The sequence below is a fragment of the Pelodiscus sinensis genome, chromosome 1 (genome assembly GCF_049634645.1).
Source record: "Pelodiscus sinensis isolate JC-2024 chromosome 1, ASM4963464v1, whole genome shotgun sequence".
NCBI classification, from domain to species: domain Eukaryota; kingdom Metazoa; phylum Chordata; order Testudines; family Trionychidae; genus Pelodiscus; species Pelodiscus sinensis.
The window spans coordinates 63842377-63860656 of record NC_134711.1 but is presented as its reverse complement, the minus strand read 5'-3'; the positions used below and the strand labels follow the sequence as shown (position 1 = coordinate 63860656).

Here is an 18280-nt window from a genome sequence, read left to right as displayed (position 1 = left end):
AATCTACATGGCTCTGGCGACAGAGCTATGTAGTCTAGACATACTCTTAGTGGGGGAGCCTCACTGCGGCTATGTCTACACTGGCGGGTTCTCGCGCAAGAACCCGCAGAGCATCCACACTGCCTGCTGGCTCTCGTGCAAGAAGATTTACAGTACAGCGTGGTAAGAGAGGGCTTCTTGCGCACGAGCTTCTCTCTTTTCTAACAAGTGTAAGCCCTCTTGTGCGAGAGGGCAGTGTGCACGTACGGCAAAGGCTTCTTGCGCAAGAACTGACCTCCGGGAAAAAACACAGGTGGCCTCTCCGACACTCCGTATGTGCAGTCACCACTCGCTGGTTCCCCCTAGCCAGCCTCCCCTTATAGGCACAGGCACCCAGTGGAGCCACGTGGCACATGCAGCCTGGGTAGCAGCCATGGGGAGCGATGGCAGCCACCCAGCCACCGCAACGTCCCGCAGGCCTCACCTAGGAGCCACCCCAGAGCACCCAGCAGGCCCACAGGGGCACCAAGTGGCGGGCTCCATGCTGGGGCACTGCTGAGGTCAAGGACCTCTGGGGCCAGGAGGATGCCCTCTGGGACCCCAAATCCAGGAGGAGCAATGTACAGATCTTCGCCTGGATGGCCCAGGTGCTGGCCACAGAAAGACACCCAGCCCGGACCCTGGAACAGGTCCGGGCCAAGGTGAAAGACCTGCGGCTCAGCTATGTGCAGACCAGCGAGAGTGGGGGGTGGCGGAGCCACTGCCTGCCCCCACTACCAATGCCTGCACAGCATCCTGGGGGACATGGGAGCTGAGGCCCTGCAGGCATGGGTCAACTCATTGGTGGCCACCCCAGTGGTCTGGCTAATGGAAGCAGAGGAGGAGGAAAAGGGTGACTGGTCTATCAAGGAGGAGGAGGAGGATGGCAGCCAGACCCTATCAGCCTGGCCCAGCAGACAGGACATAGAATCATAGAATTATAGGACTGGAAGGGACCTCGAGAGGTCATCGAGTCCAGCCCCCCGCCCTCAAGGCAGGATCAAGCTCCGTCTACACCATCCCTGACAGATGTCTATCTAACCTGTTCTTAAATATCTCCAGAGAGGGAGATTCCACCACCTCCCTTGGCAATTTATTCCAATATTTGACCACCCTGACAGTTAGGAATTTTTTCCTAATGTCCAATCTAAACCTCCCCTGCTGCACTTTAAGCCCATTACTCCTTGTCCTGTCCTCAGAAACCAAGAGGAACAAATTTTCTCCTTCCTCCTTGTGACACCCTTTTAGATATTTGAAAACCGCTATCATGTCCCCCCTTAATCTTCTTTTTTCCAAACTAAACAAGCCCAGTTCATGAAGCCTGGCTTCATAGGTCATGTTCTCTAGACCTTTAATCATTCTTGTTGCTCTTCTCTGTACCCTTTCCAATTTCTCCACATCTTTCTTGAAATGTGGCACCCAGAACTGGACACAGTATTCCAGCTGAGGCCTAACTAGTGCAGAGTAGAGCGGCAGAATGACGTCACGAGTTTTGCTTACAACACACCTGTTGATACAACCTAGAATCATATTTGCTTTTTTTGCAACAGCATCACACTGTTGACTCATATTCAACTTGTGGTCCACTATGACCCCTAGATCCCTTTCCGCCATGCTCCTTCCTAGACAGTCGCTTCCCATCTTGTATGTATGGAACTGATTGTTCCTTCCTAAGTGGAGCACTTTGCATTTCTCTTTATTAAACTTCATCCTGTTTACCTCTGACCATTTCTCTAACTTGCTAAAGTCATTTTGAATTATGTCCCTATCCTCCAAAGAAGTTGCAACCCCACCCAGTTTGGTATCATCTGCAAACTTAATAAGCGTACTCTCTATCCCAATATCTACATCATTGATGAAGATATTGAACAGTACGGGTCCCAAAACAGACCCTTGCGGAACTCCACTTGTTATCCCTTTCCAGCAGGATTTAGCACCGTTAACAACAACTCTCAGACTATGGTTATCCAGCCAATTATGCACCCACCTTATCGTGGCCCTATCTAAGTTATATTTGCCTAGTTTATCAATAAGAATATCACGCGAGACCGTATCAAATGCCTTACTAAAGTATAGGTATATGACATCCACCGCTTCTCCCTTATCCACAAGGCTCGTTATCCTATCAAAGAAAGCTATCAGATTAGTTTGGCATGACTTGTTCTTCACAAACCCATGCTGGCTATTCCCTGTCACTTTATTACCTTCCAAGTGTTTGCATATGATTTCCTTAATTACCTGCTCCATTATCTTCCCTGGGACATGTCCCGGGCCTCCTCAGAGGCTGGTGAGGGATCCTCCGGTAAGTGTCGCAGCTGCTACTCACAAGTGTGCAGGGTGCAGGGGGGCCACAGGGTGGGGGAGAGGGAGCAGCACACGGCTCTGCCTGGCCAGATGCCACGCAGTGACACACAGCACGTGCAACCTCGTGCAGCCAGACCAAGTGGCACACGGAGGCGGCAGCCAGCCCCAACACACGCCTGGGATCCCGGGGCTCATGCACACCCAGCCCAGGGCGGGGGGGGGCTGGTCTCGTCAGGAGCAGCCCATCTCCAAGGGCACAGCCCTGACCCCATACAGCCCAAAGGGTGCAACCACAGCACGCAACCACGGCCGCCCATGGGACACAGTTGCTGCCCCAGGGGAAGATACAATGGGTCCCCCACAGCACCCAGGGGTCCCCAGGCCACCTCGGGCCCCCCTGCTACCTCCAGGGGAATCCCCCCACGCTGGCTGCACCTGTCCCCAGGTGTTGTGGCACATGAGGTGCTGGGAGGAGGGCATGGGGTGCCCGGAAAACCATGGGGCAGGGCTCACTGACCACCTCGCTGTCATCTGCTTCTCCCACAGCAGGACCCCATGCCAGCAAGGGATCCTCCAGCCCTGTCCTGCCGGCACATAGGAGCCAGGGCCTGTCGCAGTGCTCCCAGGACCACCACCATCTGCTCTGTCATCACGTCTGCATGATTGTGTGTATTGAGCGCTCACTCACTGCCAAGAGCCACGCAGACGAGGAGTGGGGGGAGCAGGTGTGGGCCAGTATGTGGAGCACTGTGACTGCGTGTGCACCCTCCTGGGCACAGTTGCAGAGTGTATAGGCCCTGCGTCACAGCGTGGCCAGGCCCCCCTGCTGCCCCTCTGCTGTGCCCAGCCCTCCCCCTGCCAGCTTCCCTGCCATGCCCATGCGCCCTCCCGTAGCCCCCTGATCTCAGCACCTCTTGGTGCAGCCCACCCTGCCCCGGCACGAGGGGGACCGCGGCCCCCGCAACCATGGGGTGAAAGAGGCCACCCCTCCCACCCATGAGGCTCTCCCTGTTAGGAGCCCCCCTTCTCCTCTTGTAAATAAACCTGCATTACCTGTTAACCAAGTGCATGCTATTTATTGAGAGGTGAGGGAAGGGTGGGGGGAAGGGGTGGCGATGAGGGAGTGGGAAGTGGGTGCAAGGGGGGAGCCCTGCAGTTGGAGGCATAGGTGCGGCCTACTATGGGGCCTGGTCGAGCAGCACCCGGAGGGCTTCACGGATCTGCACCCCATCGCAGTTGGCCTTCTGGGTGGCAGCTGTCTGAGGCTGCTAGAAGGCCTAGCTCTCACCTGCCATCCACCTTGGGAGCAAGGCCTTCCCCTTCATATTGTGCAGCATGCAGCACGCTGCGATGACCTCCAGGACATGCTGCACCCCCATATCCAGGCGGGTCAGGAGGCACCTGAAGCATGCTTTCAGATGCCCAAAGGCGCACTCCACAGGGTTACAGGCCCAGTCCAGATGTAGGGTTGCCAGATGGCTGAAACAAAAATACTGAACACCTCTCCTCCCCCTCGAAAAAAACCCACCGGGACAAAATGTTGTTGAAGGGGGAAAGAAAAGGGGTAGGGGAACCAAAGTTGTTGGGCAAAAAAACCCCCAAAACTCCGGACATGCTTCATGGGGGGATGGAGAACTGGCCAGAAAGGGAGCAGTGCTGGCCAGGAAGGAGGGGGCCTGGAAACAGCTAACGGGGGGGCAACAGGGCTGGCCGGGAGAAATGGGCCAACAGGAACCAGGGCTGTCATGGGCGGAGGGGAGGAGGGCGGAACAGGGCTGGCTGCGGGATATCGGGGGAGGGGGGACTGGCCGGGAGGGGGCGGGGCTGGCCGGGAGTAAAGGGGGGCGGGAAGCACAGCTGGGGAGGAGGGGGGCGGTGCAGCGGTGCTGGCCGGGCAGATCAGGAAGAGGAACGGGCCAGCAGGAAGCAGAGCTGCGGGGGGGCGGAAAGGGGGTCGCGGAGCTGGCCAGGAGGAAGGAGAGGCCAGGAGAGAGGGGAGGTGGGAAGCAGAGCTGGGGAGGTGCAAGGGGGCTGGCCGGGGAAGTGAGGGAGGGGAAGTGAGGGAGAACTGGCCGGCCAGGAAGGCAGGGGATGAGCAAATTGGCCGGCGGGGAGCGGAACTGACCTGGGCACTTGCTGCCTGTTCCGCGCAGGCTCCCAGCGACACACGAGCAAGGAGAAGGCTTCCCCTCCTCCTCACACTCAACCAACCGAGGGCTCTTGGCGGCAATCGCAGCCCCTTTTCCCAGCTGAGACTCACAGTCGCTCCTTCCTCCCCTCCTCCTCCCCGGCCAGGCTTCCGTCCGGTGTGCAGCTGGAAAAATCAGAAAATACTGGACATTGCACATGTCCGGTATTTTCTGATTTTTTTACCAGACAGAGCATGCATATACCAGACTGTCCAGTACAATACCCAACACCTGGCAACCCTATCCAGGTGGGCACTGAAGGCAGGCATCCACATGAGCCAAGCTATTGGGGGTAGGCCGCGCCCCCACAATGCAGACTGGCATGTGATGGACCCAACGGTGAGGTCCTGCTGGGGGAATTAGGTTACCACCCCCAGCCTGTGGCACAGGCCCAAGTGCCAGAAGATGCAGGAGTCATGGGCTCGACTGGACTGCCCCACATAAATGTCTTAGAACTGGCCCCGGAGATCCACGAGGGCCGGGAGCACCACTGAGCAGTAGCCCTTCCAGTTGATGAACTGAGGCCCCCAGTGCTCCGGCGCCCGGATGGGGATGTGAGTCTCGTCCATGGCTCCCCCGCAGTTTGGAAACCCTAAGGTGGCGAGGGTGGCGTCCAGGTCGCGGGGGTGGATGACTCTCTGGAGCAGCACATCATTGATGGCACAGACGACCTGCAGAGAGGCACATGGGAGCACAGGGGATGCACAGAATGAGACGCGGTGGATACATGGGCCCTTGGGGCGTACCTGCCCCCTTTCATGCCCCCTCTCCCCACGCATGCCAGGGTCCCCTTCCCTGGAGGTTCTCTCCCCCCCCCCCCCGCCTGTGGGGCTACATGAGGGAGGGACGGCATGAACCCCTGGGTGCGGGGCTTCCCCCTGCCCCCGCGTTCCCCCCAGCCTGGCTTCTTCCATCCACTGGGGCAGGCCCATGATCCCCTGGGTGCCTTACCTGCTGGAGAACCGCGCCAACAGTGGACCTGCTCACCCCAAACTGGTTCCCCATAGAGCGGTAGCTGTCCAGGGTGGCCAGTTTCCAGAGGGTGATCGCGACCCTGTTGTCCACAGGGATGGTGGGGCGCAGGCGGGTGCCTGCCTCCGGAGCGCAGGGGCGAGCCAGGTGCAGAGCTCACGGAAGTCCCACTGCACATCCGGAAGTTCTGCACCCAGTGCTGGTCGCCCCATTGTCCCAGCCCCAGGTGATCCCACTAGTCCCCGCTGGTGTTGTGCCTCCACAGGCACCTGTCAGTGGTGGGGTGGGGGTGCCGGAGTACAGCTGCGGCATTGATCACAAGAGCCTGCAGGTGCTGCCCAGTCTCCAGCTCACGCTGGAGCAGTGTAGCTCCTTGGTGCAGCTGCTCCTCGGCCTTAATGATGGCCGTGGGGGGACACTGCTGGCCGGGGTCCTCCTCCGGCTCTATGGCTGTAATGGCGGTGGGGGGGGCGAGGGTGCCCAAGGGCACTTGTCAGGGGCTGAGGTGGCGGGTGTGGCTGTGGCTCTCGGTCCCTCCAAGAGGTGCCTAAGCACGCAGCCGCAGGGAAACGGCTGTCCAGGGGTCTCTTTAAGCGTGTTTCCCAGGGGGGGTCCGGCACACGCCCACAGACGCTGCTGGTGACCTCTTGACATGGCCGAAGTGGTTCCGGGGCCATGTTCTTGCACAAGGACATCCTGCCAGTATGGACACTTTCTTGCGCAAGAACTCAGCATTCTGGTGCTGCACTTCTGGCCAGTATGGACACTCTCTTGCACAAGAGCTTTTGCACAAGAACCCTTGCACAAGATATTCTTGCATAAGAAGCTGCCAGGGTAGACATAGCCTGCTGGTGCACACTGGGCAGACTTTCGCCTCAGAGACATTTCCCCCAATAGGTCTACTCTAATATTTACACCTATGTGTTGCTGATTTCCATTCTACAGCGTGTAACAAGACTCTCACTTGACTCTAAACTATCTCTTTTATTACACAGCGGAGAAAGAAAAAGAATCAGTTATAGCTAGACAGCACACAAATACCTGCTCTAATCCCAACACTCTTATCGCAGGGGACTTTGGAACCCGTGTTCCCTGCCTAGGGAGTTCCATTAATTGAGGGAGAGAGACCATCCAGGTACTGCCCTGGATTCACACAACAAGGATAACAACTCCTTATTACTCCTGCCCCAATAACAAGGCACCTGGGGCTCCAACACCAGCCAAAAAGTGACAATTTGGGCAAGCAATGACATTATGCTGAGCACCTAGGCAGGGTGGTGTGCTCATGCAAATGAGATCAGCTCCTGAAATCCTCTTCCACATTTCACCACTAGATGTCAGTGAAGAGCTCATTTAGAGTGGACTCTGCTGATATGTAGATCATGAATATGTGTTTCACACTCTGTGTTTTTTTGTACACATACACACACACACAGAGTCATTTATAGATGCAGACTTTAAGGCCAGAAGGCATTATCATAATCATCTAGTCTGGCCTCCTGCACATTGCAGAACCTCACCCATCCACTCCTGTAATAGAATGGACCCATAACCTCAGACTGAGTTATGAAGTCCTCAGATAATGATTTAAACACTTCAAGTTACAGAGAATTTACCACTTACACATGCAAGTGACCTGTGTCTCATGGTACAGCGGAAAGTGGAAAAATCTTAGGGTTTCAACCAGAGGTGACTGCTGAGGAATAACACAGGGATGGCACTGGCAACATGCCTACCTCCTTCTACATGACTCCTCCCTGTGACACCTGTAGCCTGCCCCTCATCTTCACCTCCCCACTCCTGCTCTGCTTCCTCCCCCAAGTGACATGGCCTGGGGGACTAGCGCTGGTCTGACATCAGCAGCAGTTCAGCAGTTGGTTCTCCCCCCACCCCCAATAACTGGCAGTAGTGGGATGAAGTGGAGTGATGCGGCCCCAGCTCACTTTGCTCCCACGACTCCTGGCCATGTCACTCTGCTTTCCACCCTGTGAGTGTAGGGTACCATTCCACCTTTCCCCTGAGCAATGTGACCGGGAGCTGGGAGAACAGAGCAGACTAGGGTCATGTCACTCTGCTTCCCTCTGCTAGCTGCTGCTAGTGAGTACAGGGAAACACTATTCCTGCTTCTGGCCCCTCGCTCCTCCTGCCCATGGCATTTGGGGCCACATGCCCTCTTGTGCCTCCAGTGCACTGCCCCTGGTCTCTACCAATCTGATCGAGGGGAAAATTCATCCCCATCTCCAAAACTAGAAATCAGACCCTGACCATGCGGGCAAGGCCCATGAGACAGAAACCTGGGAATTAGTTTTTTGTGGTAACTCACAGCCCTTGCTATCTATTGTCTCATCACAGCCACTGGAGACATTTGCTGCTAGCAGTTGCAGAGCAGTTGCAATTTTATCATATCATCCACTCTAGAAACGTATCAAGCTCAGCCTTGAGGCTGGTTAGATTTTTTTGCCCCCATTTTCCCCATAGAAGGCTGTTCAGAACTTCAGCCCTATGATGGTTAAAAAACTATCTAATTTCAAATTTAAACTTATATCAGTTTATATCCAGCTGCATCTGTATTTTCCCTCTGTGGTTCAAAAATATTCCCTTTCCAGTCTGTTGGGAAATCAGAGACGGATGATCCTAGCCTGAGTTATTGTGGCCCTTCTCTGCCTGTTTCAGCTTGTGCTCCAGTGAAAGTCTCTGCATATGCTGATGACCATGTCCCAGTTTTAAGGGAATGTCAGCATTATTTCGAGCAGTCTTTATTTCATGGAGTGTTATAGGTTGGAATACAGAGATCCCTAGATCAGCCCATGAAGTGACAGTCTCAAGGGATCTCTGAGGGTATGTCTAGACTGCATCCCTCTGTTGGCAGAGGGATGCAGATTAGGCAGGTTCACATTGCAAATGAGGCAGGGATTTAAATATCCCGCACCTAATTTGCATAAAAATGGCCACCGCGTTTTGCCGACTCAGCACTTTGTCGGCAAAAAGCGGCAGTCTAGGGGGTTCTGTCGAGAAAGAAAGCCTTTTTCGACAGATCCTGTAAACCTCCTTGCAAGAGGCATAAGGGCTCTGTCGAAAAAGGCTTTCTTTCTCGACAGATCCCCCTCTAGACTTCTGCTTTTTGCCGACAAAGTGCTGAGTCGGCAAAATGTGGTGGCCATTTTATGCAAATTAGGCATAGGATATTTAAATCCCTGCCTCATTTGCAATGTGAGCCTGCCTAATCTGCATCCCTCTGCCGACAGAGGGATGCAGTCTAGACATACCCTGAGACACAACCCAACACACTCCCTCTTTCCACACACCGACACACCTCTACCCAAAATAATAGTCCAAAAGGCTCCTGTGCAGGGTCATCTATTCCTTTTATGTTAAGTGGGGTTTGTTATGTAAATTGCAGGGTGCATTCACATATCAGCCTCAGTTCCATAAGCCATAACAAGGCTGCCTCCAGCTCATAATATTTTGCACTCTGCATGATGTCATCTTTCAACAAGTCTGAAAAAGGAAACATGGTGGGGCAGGAGAGGAGGAAATCAATGTTTTACTTTTACCTTTGGACTCTGTCATCTCAAAAATGCTATTCATATGTAGCTGGCTCCCTCCTCCCCCCCCCCCCCCAGCACTGGCTCCTGCTCCCCCCCTTGCTGCATCTCTCTGATAAAGGCAGCCACTGTGTGTGTGTGGGGGGGGGGAAGCAACTAGTCGAGTCATTACTCAACTGTCCAATAGCTTATGCATATCAGATAGTCGACTAGTCACTTACATCTCTAATTAGCCAATGTACCATTATTTTTTAAATGAAGTTGAATGATCTTAAGACACAATGTTGCCAAGTTATCAGTTTTGTGGCACAAGGCATTGCTCTGTAGATTTTACCATTGTAGCAGTGGCAACATCACCTTACTTCTCTCCTTATCAGGTGAATCCTCAGTATCACTGTAGTATACAACAAAATGGCTGTTATTTTAGACTGAAGTACCATGCATTTCTCACACAGTGTGCCACTTTCAAGAGCAAACATTGAAGTGGGTGATATTAGGTATATAGGGGATAAGGCATTTCTCCCTTATATATCTCTGTATAGGTTATGTCTAGTCTGCAGGCTTCTTTCAAAAGAAGCTTTTCTGGAAGAGATCTTCTAAAAAAACTTCTTTAGAAAAAGAGCATTTACACAGCAAAATCTCATTGAAAAAATGATCTGCTTTTTTGAAAGATAGTGTCCACACTGATTGGACGCTATCTCGTATATAAGTCCACCTGGAACCAGTTCAGGCAGGGCATTAGGTCAACTGTTGTCTCCCAGTGCTGTTGCCCAAGGCTATCTGAGATGAATGCTTATAGGGACCCCCCTGGACACCCATCTCTCAGCTTCTCCTGCATGCTTGCTACGTTTTGGAGAGACCGCAAAGCTTTCGCAGTGCGTGCTCTGGTTGCACATTTTTTGGACGCCACAGCTTACTCCTTGCCATGGAGCCGGAGCTGCCCTTGTGCATGCAATGGCCCCACACTGCCATGCTGCAGTTTCTGCAGGCTGCCTTCCTGGACCTGCATGAGCTCAACACCAAGCTCATCATTGAGAACCTCTCCCTATGTGAAGGAGCAAGACTCTTGCAACTGCAGCCCACAGTGGAGAGATGCTTTTGGAGGCTGGACACTTCGACTGGTGGAACCGGCTGTTCATGGAGTGGTGGGATGACCATCAGTGGCTCCAAAACTTCCACATGTGGAAGGTCACCTTTTGGGAGCTGTGTGCCTGGCTTGCCCCTGTCCTCTTCCAATGCGACACCCACCTGCTGCCCACCATCCCCTGGAAAAGTGGGTCACCATCACCATCTGGAAGCTTGTCACCCCCAGACAGCTACCGGTCAGTGAGCCACCACTTTGGCATGGGGAAGTCCACCGTCAGGTCCTCCTCATGGAGGTAAGGCACTCTCTGGCTGCAGTCCCTGTGTGTGTGTGTGGGGGGGGGGAATCCTGGAAAGGGGAACCCTGGGAAAAAGTGGGGGTGTGAGGGTGGGCTGGGAGTGGGGGTAAAGCCCTGTCCTCAGGGGGTTTTGCCATCTCTCCCTCACACAGCCCTGCTGCTGGGGGGCAGCCTCATAGGGGGTGGTTCCTGGGGGTTTTGGGGGCAGGGAGGAGGGCAGGCATCTCCCAAGGGCTCAGGCACTTCCTCTCATTCTCTGTTTTGTGTGTTTCTTTGTCCCCGTCTGCAGGTTGTGAGGGCCATCAACTCCATCCTGCTGGGCAGGGTCATCCGCCTGGGAGACCTGGACCCCATCATTGCCGGATTTGCTGCCCTGGGGTTTCCCAACTGCGGGGAGCCAGCAATGGAACCCACATCCCAGTCCATGCACTACATCATTGAGTGGCCCAATACATAAACCACAAGGGCTATTTCTCCCTGGTGCTGCAGGCCCTGGTCGATCACCATAGATAGTTCACAGACAGTTTCATTGGGTGGTCGGGCAGGGTGCATAATGCCTGCATATTCCAAAACTCCAGGCTCTACCACAAGCTGGAGGCTGGGACATTCTTTCCCCAGCAGGACTTTTGTGTGCGGGACCTGCAGGTGCCACTGTGCATCATCAGGGATGTGGCCTACCTTCTAATGCCTTGGCTCATGCAGCTCTACACTGGCCACCTGGACCCCAGCAGGGAACAATCAAATACGAAACCTCAGCCAGGCCCAAATGCAGGTTGAATGACCATTTTGGGTGCTTCTTGTCCTGCCTGGATGTGGGGAGCACAACATCCCCGAGGTGGTCACAACGTGTTGTGTTCTCCACAACATTGTGGAGAGAAACGGGTAGGCCTTCCTACCTGAGTGGGGGGCAGAGGCCGCCACCTCTGCAGTGTAGACATACCCATAGTCTAATTTAAGGACCTACAATTATGAGAGTGCATAGGGCCTATGAAGAGCTTAATATAGCTCTGGTCTTGGTTGCCCATGGCTGTTTTAAGTGCTTGAGTTGTGTAAATGCTGTGATGAGTAACATCTGTGCATTTCTTTAAGAACTTTAACAGTTTTTTAAACTCAAATTTGTGGGTTCAGAACATAATTATATATTACAGATTACAATTGCCAGTCACATTTTTACAAACTATAATTTTCAAGATAAAATGAACATGTTTTCCAAATGACATGCTTCATTCACACTTTATCTCATACAGTCAGGCTCAGTTCTTCAAAGATATTTAGGCTCCTAAATTTCCATTGATTTCATACCTTTGTGGGGCTGGCCTCAAGTTCATAATCTCATATTCAGTTGCTCCTGTACATTAACCAATAATCATAAAAACTATGTGCTAAGTAAGCAATTTTATTGATTATAATGTATGTAAGCTCGTAAGCAAGACGACATAATACTACATATTAGCAGAACATAGTAGTAGCAAGATCTCACAGGAAAAACAGATTTGGCATATTTTGATATGCATTTGTAATATAGAGATAATAGATCTTTTACACTGTGTAGAACACAAAAATAAGTCACTGCAGATGGTCACATGGAAAGATCCACCATCTTACCAGCAAGGAGTAAAATATTTGCATTTCACGTCAGTTGACCTGTAAATCTTTCTCCTGACATTATTTTATTTTGAACTTGAATAATTGTAAAAAGTAAGCAAGAAGAGGGAACATTTTGCTCTCTGTGAAAAGCTGTTTTCTAGCAAAAAAAGAAAAGAAAAAAAGGCTGAAATAAACCCCAACACTTTACAGCTTGCAGTCTTTGATCCACTGGGAGACATCTTTTCCTTTGCAGTACTTTGTCCAAGCCACCCTGTGTGAGTTAAAAATCATGTTAATTGATTATGGCAAACTCATCCATTAATGTAAAGCCCCCAGGGAAACATGACTTTCAAATTATGTACATTCAATTTTTCAGCAGACAGCTAAGCTAACAAATAATTTTCTACTGGACCAATCCTGGCAGCACCTTGTTAGTCTGAATGGCCCAGCTGGATCATGGAGGTATGCCTGCCTGAATAAATTCTATCAACACATCTAAAAAATTGCCACATGGTTGTCAAAATACCCACTAATCAGTTGCTATTTCTGCCTCAGAAGGTAGTTGTGTTTGTACCACTGCTCCCTACTGGATACAATCCAATTTGCTCAGTTTTGTGCAATAAGCTCTATCTTGCTAGACAGAGCAAATGAACATCCCTCTTAGCTCCAGCGAGGGAGAGCTACGTTTCTTGGGAAACGTGATTTAAGTTCTGTCCCCACTCAAGCGGCCTGGTGTGTAGCACAGACGTAATCTTGAAGTCCATGGTGATTCTGGATGTGTTACACTGGTGTTTTTAAACTTGAATTTGAACTCCTGGAAATCTCAGATGTTCAATAAATACATTCCTCTAAGTAGCAGACAGTGTGTGCTTGTGGTGCGGTGGACAAGTACCCATGAACCTGAGCAGGAAGGGGTTAATTATCTGTCCAAAGACAGCAACTGAATCCAGTCTGAAGAGAACCAAGGGAGGAAGCAAGCTTCAGAGTTAGTCTCCTAATAGAGAAACCTTGGGTCCAAGACCGACTAGGAGTGGAGTGACGACCTAAAGGAGTGGACTGAGCCATCTTCAAGGAAGTGTCAGGTTAGCCAAGTCTGTGGTGAAGGTTTAGACCAGTTTTTGTGCTGTTTTATTATTCATTAGAAAAGTCAAACCCTAGAAGTAGGTGAGTTGTGAATTTAAACCGGGCACTGGCCTGTTGTTTAGAGCAGATGGGAAAGTCTCCCCTTCATAATTCCAGTGCTCTATATTGGATAGAATCAAAACCAGTCAACCATCATAGACCCTATATCTTTAACAACTAATAGAGAGTCTTTTTCAGTACAAGAGGTAGGAGATTTTGGAGGAGGAAGATCTGTGTGTTATCCCTGCTGTTGCTGTAAACATCCTAGTGGCTTTGATGTGTGTCAAAGCTACAACTGAGAAGTTCTCAATGTCCATAAATGCATTGTACTATGAACCCTTAGTTTACGAGTTCTGAATTCAAATATGTTTATAAATAAGCATGAATAAGCAAAATCCTTGTCTCTTCTATACAACTTGTTTATCCAAAAAAAGATTGTAGTCTCTCTTTTTTAACTAGCCTCCTCCTAATCATGCTAGTAATCATGTAATTGTTATAATTGTGACACTTTACTCCTATGTTTTATGGAAATATGTTTATGAATATGGATATGCATAACTTAAATATGCTTTATCCAAAACAGATCAAGTAACTTATTGTTCAAGAGCCTGTGATCCCAAATATGTATATTCTATTTGTATGCATGTAACATTCTTGTTTGTGAAATTAGAAATATGAAGTATAAACCTGTTTATTAATTTAGAATTTCTAGTGAGAACCATTAGTGGTATTTAAAGGACTTAATGACCCAGTGCTCAAAAGAATGATCTGTTTAATGGTTTTGTTAGTCCTGTAAGCCCAAATTGTAGTTAGTCCTATAAAGACATGTAACCATGCCATCTGGTGCTGAAATCCATCTTGAATCTGGTACTTTTCTTTTGAGATGGGGAGAAGATAACAAAGATTTCCCGCCCTGGGAAAATTCTGTTTTAAGGGATGGGAAGTTATAAACAATTGTCTTCAGCTGACTTTTGAAACTGCATCCTTTTAAGAGGACACACATGAAGAAACCTGAAAACAAAAAACTCTAAATACCCAAGAAGTTGTTAGACCCAGGCCAGAGAAAAGATCAGTTCTGACTTGAAGATTTTACCTGGAATAAGGACTACGGTAAAAAATAAATTTGTAACTATTTCTCCTCGGCTATGTCTACACAACGAGTTTTCTCAACAAAAAATACGCAAATGAGGGACTCATTTGCATGAGTCACAATCTCATTTGCATATTTTCTGCTGATCCATTTTTGCGCTGCCATTTGTGAGCAAAAACAAGCAGTGTAGATGTTTTCTTTTTGCGCAAAACCCCCTTTTTCCACAGGATTGGTAAACATCCTTCTTTGGGGCATAAGGTCTTGCAGAAAAAGGGGTTTTGCGCAAAAAGAAAACGTCCGCACTGTTTGTTTTTGCTTAAAAACCCCAGCGCAAAAACAGAACGGCAGAAAATATGCAAATGAGATAATGACTCACGCAAATGAATCCCTCATTTGCATATTTTTTGCCGAGAAAACTCATAGTGTAGATGAAGCCTTAGTGTATTAGGCTTAGCTGGCATGTTTTGTTTCTTTTAGATTAGTAACTTGTTTTGATTTGTCTGTTTTCACTTCTAGTCACTTCAATTCAATTTTTTTTCTCAGTAAAAACACTTTTTGGTTATTATCAAATCCAGTGTACATAATTGTTACCTGGGGTTGGGGGAGCAACCACCATGCATATCTTTCTTTCATTGATAAAGAGGGTGAATTTATCAGCCTTTTTTGTGTAAAACTTTTATACAGAGTAAGATGGATTTTGAGCGGGTTTTGATCCCTTTTAAAGGCTGTGTGCTTGGATGCTGCCAAGTCCCTATAGCTGAGTCCTCCCAGAGCTATCATCAGTGTTTGTATTACTCTGGTGGAGCAGTCACCCCCATCTCTTTGCCTTTATAGGGGAGAACAGAGCTTCTGGCCCAGCAGGATAGGTGGTGGGGCACCCCAGGGGGCAGATAGGCAGGCTCAGTGGTATGATCAGCACACCAGATGACAGTCTCAATGGGATCTCTGTGATCCAATCTGTCACAATTAGTTCTTATAAAAGTGGTAAACGTACCATGCACCCATGCCATTGGGATCACGAACTATTCTCTTTGCACAGTTGACAGCTGCTGTAATGTCTGCTTTCAGTAATTCTAAAAAAAAAGAGAGAAATATAATGGTAACAAGGAGAAAAAAAACTCCATTTCCCTTTTCATTTTCTTGAATCAGTCATCTTAAAACTGGTGCTGAGATTATTTTTATGATTTATTATTCGAGTTTATTACGGTATCATCCAAGGACCAACCAAGAAGAAGGCCCCGTAGTGCTGGGCACTGTACAAACATAGAATAGCAGGGGGTCAGTGTTCTGAGGAGCTTACAATCTGAATAGAAAGACAGACTCAAGGTAGAGGAAAGGTAGATAACACACAACCAGAGTGAACGATATGATGGTGGCAAGCAGCGTGTTTGTTCCTCAGTTAGTCGTAACTTTAGAATGCTGTCAATCTGTGGGCTAGTTGTACCATAACCAACTACCGTACGGTGTCTTGCACCTTCCTCTGAGTATGTGGTAGCAGCCCTTGCTATTGGAAATACTACATAGAACTAGAAGGATCACTGATCTTATCCAGTATGGCAATTTTGGTGTTCCTCTTGTTATAGTTTCTATGGGCTTGTCTACACTACAAAGAAGATCAAAGCAGCTGCAGTCGATCTTCCAGGGTTCAGATTAGCCGGTCTAGTGAAGACACACTAATTCAAACTGAAAGGGCACTTCCATTGGAGATGGTATTCCTGCTCCTACGAGGAGTAAGGGAAGTTGATGGGAGAGACTGCTGCCATCAACCTCCCATTCTGTGGACAACACCAATATGTGATTTAGGATACTTCAGCTCCAGCTACGTAATCAATGTAGCTGGAGTAGTGTATCTTAAGTCAACTTTCTCCTTTAGTGTAGACAAGGCTTATTTCTATTTGACTATCTTTGTTGAATTCTATATAATAATCTAGTATCACACTGTCTTATCTGACCATTTTAAACCAAATAATACCACAAATACCACTTATGAGCCACTTGCAATAGAAACAAATGAGATAAACATATTGTTTTGTATTTTTTCCAACTTCTTTATTTGGTGCCCTGAACAGCTTTTTGGGTGAAATATGTTAAATGAGACCATAAGTCCTTGCTAACCCCTCTCCAAAAGGATTGCTTGTGCCCTTTGGTGAATGGCTATTTTGCTGGTTTTGCATGTAGTCAGACAGACAGTTACCTATGTTGTTTGTGTGAGTCTCTCACACAGTACATGAGTAGACAAGTCAAAAAAATAGTGATTGTAAAAGTATAAAAACTGGCAGGTAGAGAGAGGAGAAATTGCAATATTTAAAATCACTTTTAATTCTTTAAGAAAATAGACTAGATTTCAATGTGATTGAGTCTCTTTACATTAGAAACTTTTAAGTGTTTCTTTTTGAAAAGAAGCAAAGCCAGGAATTGGCATTTGTGCTGGCCTTGCAAACAGGGATGAATTTTACTTTCTGAGAACAAAGTTCAGTGTTATCAGATCAACATAACTGGTAAGTAATACATGCATCTCCGAAATAGAATTATTTTTACTTAAAAAAACCTAAAAAAGAAAGTTTGAAAATCCCCTGGCTTTTAGCCCTTTTATAGCATATACACATACCCAGCCATTACAACCCTGTCCTATTATCTTTAGAATAAGAGGTTGTTGGGGGTTTTTAAATGTAAGGCCACTAGGGACAAAATCTGTCTTTAGTTCTAACTCTACAATGCCATAGTCTCATACTCGTGTAAGAGGATGGAAGTAGCTCCTTAAAGTGTTACTCATAGGAACATTATAGTGTACCTACCGCTACACTCGATGCCACATGCGTTCTTGGCTTTTGGGGTCTTGCCATCATTGCACCACCAGCGGCTGTTGATTTGTAAAATCCCATAGTCGGTACTTTGGTCACCTCGGTTATAGTTTGTGGCCGCTGTGTTAAAGTTGCTCTCGTGTTTTGCAGTGCACACCCCTGTGAAGGTTTCATTAAACACACACACACATACACACACACAAAATGATGTATTTTCTCCAGTGATGAAGGTTAAGTGTACACAGAAAACATTAAAGTGAAAGTATGGCCATAGCACCAGCACTGGTGCTTTACAGCACTGAAACTTGCTGCACTCAGGGGGCGTGTTTTATCACACACCTGAGGGAGAAAGTTACAGCACAGGAACTTGCCAGTCTAGAGATGCCCAAAACTCTTCATAGGTTATTTTACAGGAATAGGGATCTAAATGCCCTCATTTGTAGATGCTGCAAATGATTGTTTAATACAAATCCCACATAGGCAGTTTGATTCCTTTTAATCTAATCAGATTCACAACCCTTATTCAATAGGCATAGCAAGAAAAGCCATTCTTCCTGTAAAACTTTTGATCGTCATATGCACACCACATAGGGCCTGTCTCTTTGAAGGAAACCCCAGGGGTTTGGTGTTAGAGGGTTGCCAACTTCCTCATTGCTGCAAAACAAAGTCCTGAGACACCAGGGTTCTGCCCCCGACCCACTACTCTCGTTCATTGCTCTCCATCCTCCCTGTTGCTGGATTGTCTCCACCTCCCTGCTCCTGCAGGAGCTAACAGCTGACTCAGAGCCTGCTGCCTGCCTTTCGACAGATATGCAGTGACCTGGGCTATGCAGTGGCTGGCACAATTTGATAATCCAGCACCTCATTCCTCCCAGCTCTCCCCTACCACCCATGGCCCCTTCCAGTAACCAGACACTTGGTATCTGGGTCACTACATCTGATTGGACACTATCAGGTTCGGTTTTTTTTCTGGACTTTCCAGTCAAGAACCGGGCACTTGGCAACTTATTCCATTTCTCTCCCCGTCCCTGTTAACTGAACCACATGGACATTTTCGAGTCAGACTTACAGTCTCCCAGGCTGTAGCCATGGTATCCATCCATTCCATGCCTTTTGAATTCTCTTGCCAGTTCACACTGTTCATAGATCTTCCCAGGAGCAGCCAGAGGCAGGAGGACAAGCCCCAGGATTAGCAAAATCTTCATGCTGGCAGTGTAGCGAACCCAAGTTCCTACTTCTGAGACCAGAGAGGAAATGTGCCTCTTGATCC

The 18280-nt window shown here is 48.8% G+C and overlaps 1 protein-coding gene across 1 annotated transcript; it reads right to left on the bottom strand.

Moving 5' to 3' along the window:
• Positions 1–11790: 11790 nt before the first annotated feature.
• LOC102462908 (lysozyme C) lies at positions 11791–18280 on the bottom strand. The gene is made up of 4 exons (XM_006121578.4): positions 18080–18280; positions 17005–17169; positions 15204–15282; positions 11791–12268 (listed from the first exon to the last, which is right to left on the bottom strand). Exons 1-4 carry the CDS (start codon positions 18213–18215, stop codon positions 12202–12204), a joined length of 447 nt encoding a protein of 148 aa, XP_006121640.2. The 5' UTR covers positions 18216–18280; the 3' UTR covers positions 11791–12201.